The sequence below is a fragment of the Barbus barbus genome (assembly GCF_936440315.1).
Source record: "Barbus barbus genome assembly, chromosome: 42".
Classification (NCBI taxonomy): domain Eukaryota; kingdom Metazoa; phylum Chordata; class Actinopteri; order Cypriniformes; family Cyprinidae; genus Barbus; species Barbus barbus.
This window is the reverse complement of record NC_136720.1, coordinates 24273911-24283572: the sequence shown is the minus strand read 5'-3', so window position 1 is coordinate 24283572 and position 9662 is coordinate 24273911. Positions and strand designations below refer to the sequence as shown.

The window sequence follows — 9662 nt, the reverse complement described above, 5'->3', positions numbered from 1 at the left end:
AATATGATCGCTTTTATTTCTTTAAGACATCATAAATTAACTTGTGTCTTCTGACTTCTAACGCCTCGAGGCCTGTTTCATAAAACAAGTTTACCAAATAGGCCAGGCTTATTTCAGTTAGTCTGACTCACAAATGATTTGGTTCCATAAAGCAAATTTAACAAAGATCAACCTCAGTCACATTGGCTACTTATGCTGGAAAGCTAACCTGGTTCAGGGCAGGCTAACTGTCAGGCTAAGCTGAGCTCCTCTAACACTGACCAACAGGAATGCAATGATATTTAATGCATTTAAGGCGCATTAAATATCCACTAGTATATATATATATATATTTCGATGTTGCACCTGAAAGTGGAAGTCCTGGAGTGCGAGGAATCACTGAGTCACCCGACGTTCGTGTCCTTTGCCTTGGATATCCATTGGAGTGGCGCATGATCCGTGACGAGGGTGAAACAGTGGCCCCAGAGGTAGTATTTCAACTCCAGGACTGCCCACTTTATGGCCAGGGCCTCTTTCTCCAGTGCCGCGTACCTGGTTTCCGCAGGGGAGAGTTTCCTGCTTATATAGACCACGGGGTGTTCCTCTCCATCCTGCTCCTGCTCCTAAGACGGTGCCAGAGGCATCGGTATACAACGTGAAGGGGCAGCTGAAGTCTGGTGCATGCAGGACCGGGGAGGACGTGAGGGCTGTCTTGAGGGCCTGGAAGGCGGCTTCCGTTTCCAGAGTCCAGACTATCTTCTCTGGCTGCCCCTTAGTTGTAAGGTCTGACAGGGGGCAGGCTATAGAGGAGAAGTTAGGGATGAAGCATCTGTAGTAGCCCGCCAACCCCAAAAATGCTTGTGCCTGCATCTTATTGGCGGGACGTGGGAACTTCTTCACCGCTTCGACCTTCCTTTCCTGGGGCATGATGAGCCCTCTTCCGATCTTGTATCAACACTCTCCGTAGACGCTCTAGGTGAGTCTCCCAGCACTCCGAGTGTATGATGACATCATCCAGGTAAGCCGCGACGTAGGCTTAGTGTGGCCGGAGCAATATGTCCATCAACTGGTGGAACGTGGCAGGTGCCCCGTGCAGGCCGACGGGTAGCACCCGGTAATGCCAGTGGCCGTTGGGGGTGCTAAAGGCTGTCTTCTCCCGGGAGCTCTGGGACAGGGGCACCTGCCAATACCCTTTGGTGAGGTCTAAGGTACTGATTTATCGAGCTTTGCCCAGCCGGTCCAAGAGCTCATCCACCCGCGGCATGAGATATCCATCGAAGGCGGAGACTTCGTTGAGCTTCCTGAAGTCGTTACAAAACCTGAGGGTGTTGTCCGGCTTTGGTACCATCACTATTGGGCTGGCCCAGGGGCTACGGGAGGGCTCAATGACTCCCAGATGGAGCATCATCTTTATTTTATCCTCTATAGCCAGCCGGCGAGCTTCTGGTACCCGGTAGGGCCGCTAACGTACTACGACTCGTGGTGGTGTGCGGATTTCGTGCTCGATGACTGTGGTTAAGGTCTCACTGAACACATCCTTAAACTGACTGACCAGGGCCTAGAGTTCCGTCTTCTGGGTCACCGACAGCTGCGGATCCATGTCTACTATTGAATCAGAATGAGCTTTATTGGCCAAGTATGTTTACACATACAAGGAATTTGTTGTAGTGACAGAAGCTCCACAGTGCAACAGAAAGACAGTAACAGGACAGGACACAGGTAATAAACACTAAATAACAAGAAATAGCCAATAACCAATGTACAAAGCAGCAAAAAAGAAAAAAAAAACACAATATATAATATAAACAACTATGTATATACAGGTCAAGTATGTGCAAATTAGAAATGCTAAAAATAAAATGAATGGGCTGTTTGGGCGAGCGCGGCGAGTTGCTCGGGCCGGGGAACCCACTTCTTGAGCAAGTTAACTTGATAAATTTGTTCCGTTCGCCGTCGGCCGGGTTGCCGCACTCGGTACATGACCGGACCCACTCGTTCTAGCACTGTGTAGGGCCCTTGCCAGGTCGCCAGGAACTTACAGGCAGCTGTCGGGACCAGAACCACCACACAATCTCCCGGCTGGAACAGAAACAGCTCTGTTCTTTGCGTTTGCTGCATGAAGAGGAACGGCTTCTGGGTAGTCCAGGATGTGCTCATGACCCCGGGCAGACTTCGGCAGTGGTCCCACCAGATCCATCCCGATCCGCTCGAAGGGCACATCGATAACGGGTAGCGGAATGAGAGGGCAGGGGGAAGGACGACGAGGAGACATCTGCTGGCAGATGGGGCAACTACGGCAGAACTGTTTCACTTCTGCATCCAGTCCTGGCCAGTGGAAATGGTCCCGGATGCTTGAATGGTGTTTTCAATCCCGAGGTGCCCCGCCATCGGATGGGCATGTGCCAGCTCCATGACTGTCTCCGTCTTGGTTTTAGGCACGACCAAGAGGAACTTTTCCTCCCCCAGCCTATGGGCGACACAGTACAGCAGACCGTTTTTTATTTCAAAATGAGGAAGGGGGTGTGGGCCCGGGAGCCTGTCTACCTCATCGACTCGGCGCACTTGTTCCCAACAGTTGCGCAGGCGGTCGTCCTCTCGTTGTTCCCTGCCGAACCCCCAGCCGTGACCTAGTGAAACACATCGAGGTAGACAGACGGAATGTTAACTGGTTGACACTCACCCTCCCTCTCGCTATCTGTTGCCAGGCAGGCCGGTCTCTTGCTGGGCGGTCCCCGGCGTTTTCTCCGTGGTCGGTCCCAGGCGGAAGCGGCAGGTTTTCTGGGGGTGAGGAGGAGCTTCTCGAACCCCGGCCAGTCACGTCCCAGGAGCAAAGGTATAGGTAGGTCTCGCACAATGCCCACATTGACGGCCCAGGTCCCGGGCTTTGCTGAAATCTGAACCGTAAGGGCCTTAATGTAGCGGGTGTCTCCGTGCACACACGTAAGTGGTAGCTCTGACTTCTGTTCGGGCCTCGGCTTTACCAGTGTAGGTTGCTACACATTAACAAGGGTGACTGAACTGCCGGAATCTAACAAGGCCTGGACTGGTTTCCCATCCAGCTTCACCATCCTGCTGGGGCCAGGAGATGGTCCTGCTTTATGCAGAAAGCACCCAGCCATCCAGGCTCGGGCCGTCGGCGCTGGAGGTTCGGTGGGCATTGGCTCATCGATGAGGATGGGGTTCCATCACCCTACGGGGCACCAGGCCCGCTCTCTCTCCGGCGTTGCGGGCGATCGTTGCCTCAGCCAGCTCGACAGCTTCAACGAGACTGGACATGTCACATGGATTCTTCATACTGACTGGGCGTCTCAGCGGACGGGGCAGCGCCGCAACAGTCGATCGACGACTTTATCGGTTTTCGCATATGAACTCTTCATATACTCTTAAAATAATAATTATAAAATAGAATACTTATTTTTTTAGACAGCCATATTTTGCAATACTGAACTTGCGAATTGTTGCTATAGTAACAATGTTCTTTAGGGAAGTTTTAACACTTTGTAATATAACTTTTGTGGGTAATGCAGTGATTGAAAATGCTGCTTGTACCCTTTAATAAAAAAAAAGAATACTTATTTTTTAGATATTTACCATATCTATACCATATTTCGCTATACTGAACTGAAATGGCTCCAGCAGAACTGTTGTTACCATAACTTCCTTATGGACTTACCGCACTTTGTAATAAAACTCGTGGTTACTGAAGTGTTTACAAATGCTGCTTAAATGTGTATGTGTACACTAAATTATAAAAAGAATACTTATTTTTAGACCACCATAATTCGAAAGTCATTCAAATGACAAGCTTAATTTTCGGGTGAACTGTTCCTTTAAGAGACTTGAGTTTATAACGGAGCACAGGAATGTTGAGGATCCATCTCTAGAGTCTCTCTGAATCATATGACTGAAATATTGTTCAGCTGGACTCCTGAACGCGCTTCATTCAATTATTAGAGAAGAAACTTTCGAAACTATCGCCTTGTGATGATGACATATACTGGACACACGCGCCAGATGCATATAAATCAAATCTATTACGAAATACCCTTTATTGTCGGATAGGATCAAATCAAATCTCCCGTGCAAATCATAAACTCCGTTTCTATCCTCATCTGGTTTTACTCTGGTTTCCTTGCGGGGGAGGAGCAGCATCATTTACCACAGAACCACGTCACTCTGTCAAAGTTGCAGTTTTCTATGAAAACTTGAGCCAGCGAGACTCAAGCCCCTTCCGTTTTCTTCCTGGAGGATATCTGGGTCGGTGGGGAGAGATGCAGACGGGATTTAGATTAAATTTGACCCCCGTTAAAGAGCCTCTGGGTTTTGTGAAAGTCGTGGAGTGGGTAAGTAAGAAAATCCAAATCTGTTGAGCACGTTTTCAAGCTTTACTTCATAAGGAGGGCAAAGGCCTGGTTGAAAACGCATTTACAACAATGCTTTATTCCATGAACGTATAGAAAAATCCATCTAGATTAAACATTTTTAGTCCCAAATATTAGTAGGTTTACTACTTAATGCAAAACACCGAGTATATTTACTGAGTAATGCAGGCTGCATATTTATAACATATTTTTCAGTAATTTATTAGATTTTTTTCTTTTAAACATTAGTATTCCTCATGCATGCTCGAGTGCATACTAAGAAATATTGAAATGTGTGTTCATTTTACAATTTAAATTGTTAACCTGATAATATATAATGATAAAGTCTTAAATGCAATAATGACAAAATATGCAAAAAGAAGCATTCACTTGCATGTATTTATTTTTTCTGCATAAAATGCACATTCCCTTCACTAGCAACTCAGCATGCCTTAAGTTTTCTTTAGCCACCTACTTACATGAAGTTCCTCCCTTCTTTATTTCCTCAAAGGAATTTGTTATTGGCTGGGAAAATGGAGTTACTGACTCAGCTGTTGTTGTCTATAAAGCATAAATCCAAAAGTGGACAGATGAGAAGTTTCTGTGTTTTGTTTAAATTGCTTCTTGAGAATGAGTTGGCAAACAGGATGTATCATGCAGTGAAACTAAACATCTGGTTTTGGAAAATGAGCTTGATGTTGGCCGTGAACAGCAGGTCTTCATTTAGCTTCCCTAAACACAAACCATGAAGGAATCAAGGTTAAAACTGAGCACAAGATCAGATTAGTATGTCAGATGATTCATGAACGCGGGTGGTGAAGAAAGCTTGTTTCGTGGTGCATCTTCAGGTTTGTGCATGTAGGAAACTGAAGACGTGTCTGCATGCTTCTGTTGTTTGCATGGAGCGTTTCATACATAACGCTCTGGTTTTCTCCAGCTCACGGCTGTGCTTGCATTCGGGACCTGTGGAGGATATACTGGCAGAAATGTGGTTTCCATCTTTTGCGGCGGAAGCAACAATGAAACCCTCAGTGCCACTTTCACCTACCCATTCAGGTTTGGCCCAGTTACACTCTGAAATTGACGAGTAAAACACTGAATGAAATGTGAAATTGTGGAGTAGAAAGACTAGGTAACATACTCCAATACTCTTTTTGTTTACAACTATTTACAATGAAATATAAACTCTTTCCAGGGTTATTTTTATTTACTAAAACTATCAAAAATGTTGGATGATTGAAATAAAGCTGAATTATCAAGTAAATAAGTGAATTGTCAGGTTCACTTAACTTATTTTTTAAAATTATTATTTACTTGATCATTTTAAGGCAACGGGTTTCCTCAATTTTTTTAAGTTAAGTCAACTTATCACTTTTTACAGTGCAATGGATCCTCTGCAGTGAATGGGTGCCGTCAGAATGACAGCCCAAACATCTGATAAAAACATCACAATAATCCACACCACTTCAGTCCACCAATTAATGTCTTGTGAAGTGAAACGCTGTGTTTTTGTAAGAAACAAACCCATCATTAAGACGATTTTAACTTCAATCCATTGCTTCCAGCTAAAATATGAGTCCTCTATTGATAAAATTGCCTTTTCCAGTGAAAAAAAATGTTTAATCTGAATCAGGAGAGAAATCTGCACAGATCAAGCGAAAAACAGTCCAAAACTGTTCTAAACAAATATGTGGGTGGATTTTGATGTTGGAGGAAAATAGGAGATGGATTTTTTCACTGGAGGAGCATTATGATGAATTATGGACTTTGGCCGGAAGCAACGGTTTGAAGTTAAAACGTCTTAATGATGGATTTGTTTCTTACAAACATTCAGCTTTTTTGCTTCTCAAAATGTTAATTGATGAACTGGAGGGGTGTGGATTATTGTGCTGTTTTTATCAGCTGTTTGGACTCTCATTCTGACGGCACCCATTCACTGCAATGCATCCATTGGTGAGCAAGTGATGGAATGCTACATTTCTCCAAATCTCTGTGTTTTTATACGTTCATTTGCAGGTTAAACCAGGAGCTGCTGGTGGAGAACAACACCGCTCTTTGCAACCGCACAGTTCCTGCAACCCATCTCGTAGGAGACTCCTCGTCCTCGGTGGAGTTTTTCGTGGCTGTGGCCGTCTTGGCTTTCCTCTATTCAATGGTGGCTCTGCTGGTCTATCTGGGCTACATGCATGTGTACAGAGACTCAGACTTCGGCCCTATGTTTGTGAGTATGCAACTGGCAGATGAGCTTGAAGATTGCATGCAATATGCATTTGAATATCATGACGCAGATGGTTTTAAGGGAAAATTCTGTTTCTAATATTTGTGTCTTTTTCTGGTAGGATTTTGTGCTGACAGCAGTCTTTGCGTTCCTGTGGCTGGTGTGCTCGTCTGCGTGGGCTCGAGGTCTGCAGACGGTGAAGGACGCCACCAGTACGGCTGGCATTGAATCCACTCTGGCGCTCTGTACGGACAGCGATGTCAAATGTGAAGTCACTGATTACGCCAGCATGCGCTCGCTCAATATATCTGTGGTAAGAAGTTACACTAACCAGTCAACTGTATTTTTTTCACTATTTATTATCATGCTGATTATCAATTTCCTAACATCCCCAAAAAAGGTACATAGCCCTAACATAGCGATGCAATCTTAAAGACAATGTTAAACTGAATTTGCAATGTATTTAACTTCCTTAATGTCTAATTAAAATGAAAAGGAACTTTATTCCCTGGTATTTGATGGTTTTTAAGTATGTACTGAACACTGGACCAACAGTTTGGAATAATAAAGATTTCTCTTCTGCTCAACAAGGCTGCATTTATTTGATCAAAAATACAGTAAAAATATGAAATATTATTACAATTTAAAACAACTGTTTTCAGTTTGAATATATTGTATTCAGCTTTGCATCACAGGAAACAATTGCATTTTAAAACATATTCAAATTGAAAACAGGTATTTTTAGATTGTAATTTTATTTCACAATTTTACTGTTTCACTGTATTTTTTCATCATTTAGATGCAGCCTTGGTGAGCAAAAGAGATTTTCCAATTATTCCAAACTTTTGACCCTGAGTGTATATTATAAATAACTGACTCCAGACTTCATTTCAGATATTTGGTTTCTTGAATCTCATCATATGGGTTGGGAATGCCTGGTTTGTGTATAAGGAGACGCGCTGGCACTCTCAGAAGGTCAATGCTCAACAAGTGGCGGGACGGGGTCCAAATCCAGTACCCATCTAAACAATTACCCCACAGCATAACAATGCCCACCGTAGCCTTTATGAAAACACACAGTAACAGTTTATGCTTTATGCAGTTTGTCTGTAAGAACAATAATCATTTGACTGTTAATTTGTGACATTTCTCTCTTCTCCTTTTCTGTTTTATATCTTTTGATTTCTTGTGTTCTTAAAGAAAATAACTTTTTTTTACCCTTGGTTATATTTTATCAGCATGCTTTTTTGAACTTTTAATGGAAATGCAACACGTTTTGAATGTACTATTACAGTATATTTTACTTTTATCTATTTTTTGTCAAATCAAGTATAAAAATCTTAAACTATTTTGTCAACCTCTATACGTTTAAGTGTGACACGGCATAATTTCTCTGTATTTTTGCATTTAAAAATAGCAGTTTATTCTTTCTTACCAAATTCCTTGTTGCGTTTATATTGTTATCTATGCCATTTTTATGCAGTATTAAGCTTCAGTCGCATTTTTAATGGTGCTGGAGTTTTGTTTAGGAAGGTGTTCTCTGTTTTCTTGTTCGTTCTTCTGTTTCTTTAGGGAAGCATTGTTCTCCTGCCACTGAAATGTCATTTTTTGATGAATAAATCTGACTGTGAAGTGCACTTGGTAGTGTTTGTATACATGCAGGACTTAATGCTTCTGGGGAGAAAGTGTGATTTCTTACCCAAATAAATCCTGGCTTTCTTCTGGTATAATGGTGCTTTTGTTTGCCGGCTCATCCTGTGACTTCACTGATCAGCATTTGTCAAAAGAACAAACAAAACATTATCTGGAGCGAAAGCCTCGATCTGGTAGTTGACAGCATTAGGCTGAACGCATTCAAATGTTGTGTGTTTTTTTTTTAAATGTCCTACAGGTGATCAGACACTCAGTGCATTGATATTTAGTATCATCTAACTTTTCTGTCTTGAGTCTCCTGGCTGTAGTGTGCATGTATTTATTGTTATAGCGCCACCTGCTGGCGATGATGAGACGATGACTTTCTCATGATAGCTGCTCCTGTAACGAAACGTGAAATTAAATTATTAGGGGCCAAGCCCCAAAGGAGCTGTAGCCTCTATTGTAATTGTATGTCTTCTTATTAGGGGCCAAGCCCGAAGGGCTGTAGCCCCTATTGTATCTGTATGTTTTATTATTATTATTATTCTTCTCGTCCAACGGGAGTCTATGGCAGCCCTATGAAGGGAACATTGGAAAATGATGAAAATTGGCACACTTGTAGTGATGGCCATGAATAGGGATCTGACCAACTTTGGGATCTCTAGGACCAACTCTATAGCGCCACCGCCAGTTCAAAAATTCAACATTGAAATGGTAATAACTCCTGAAGATTCAAGATTTTTATTTGTCACATACACAATTATACAGAGTATAACCAGCAATGAAATGTAGGTCAGGTCCGCTCCAAGGACAGTGCAATTGAATACAAATATTAAGAAAATGAAAAGTAGAAAAAAATATAAATGTGCAGGTCAGTATGTTGTTGACTTAAATAGTAATATAACAGGAATGTGCAAAAAAGTTGTACAGGGTATTTAAATAGCAGCAATATGAGGTAGAGAAAAATTATGAATATCTTATTGATATAGTGATATTTACATGGAGTCAAGTGATGTTATGACAATAATTGAAGCCCTAATTCTAGAAAAATAAAACCGATTACTCTCTTCACACTGATCACATTCAATAGCTTACATTAAGACTCCACCCGTTTTGGAAAGTACAGCATTCTGTCTTTTCGCTCCTGGGCCATTCCACCGAATGGATGGCATTCACTTCTAAAACTCTTCCACAAAAAAGTCATTTTCTATCTTTTTTAAAGATTGAATCTAGTAATATACACATTTAACTATTCAAAATATGTACTGGTCCATTTCAGGTAACTTTATTTATTTTTTTACACAATTTTTCTCCTGTTACCAAAACTCTAATGTCTTTTAAAAAGCATGTGTAAAAATATGTCAACAAATTCCTTCATTTCTCCCTCAGGCAGGTGTTTATTTTAAAGAAATTGTTGGTTTCATGGTCAAAAAATATTATTTTTATCATAAAAAATCCCTAATTATCTA

General features: G+C 42.1%; 1 protein-coding gene across 1 annotated transcript; it reads left to right on the top strand.

Annotated features, from left to right (window-relative positions):
- The first annotated feature begins 3813 nt into the window (after window positions 1–3813).
- Window positions 3814–8285, top strand: LOC306861761 (synaptophysin-like protein 1). Its single transcript, XM_079404225.1, has 5 exons — window positions 3814–4322; window positions 5278–5396; window positions 6357–6561; window positions 6680–6871; window positions 7453–8285. The coding sequence occupies exons 1-5, from the start codon at window positions 4251–4253 to the stop codon at window positions 7582–7584; spliced, it is 720 nt and encodes a 239-aa protein (XP_079260351.1). The 5' UTR covers window positions 3814–4250; the 3' UTR covers window positions 7585–8285.
- Window positions 8286–9662: the final 1377 nt, after the last annotated feature.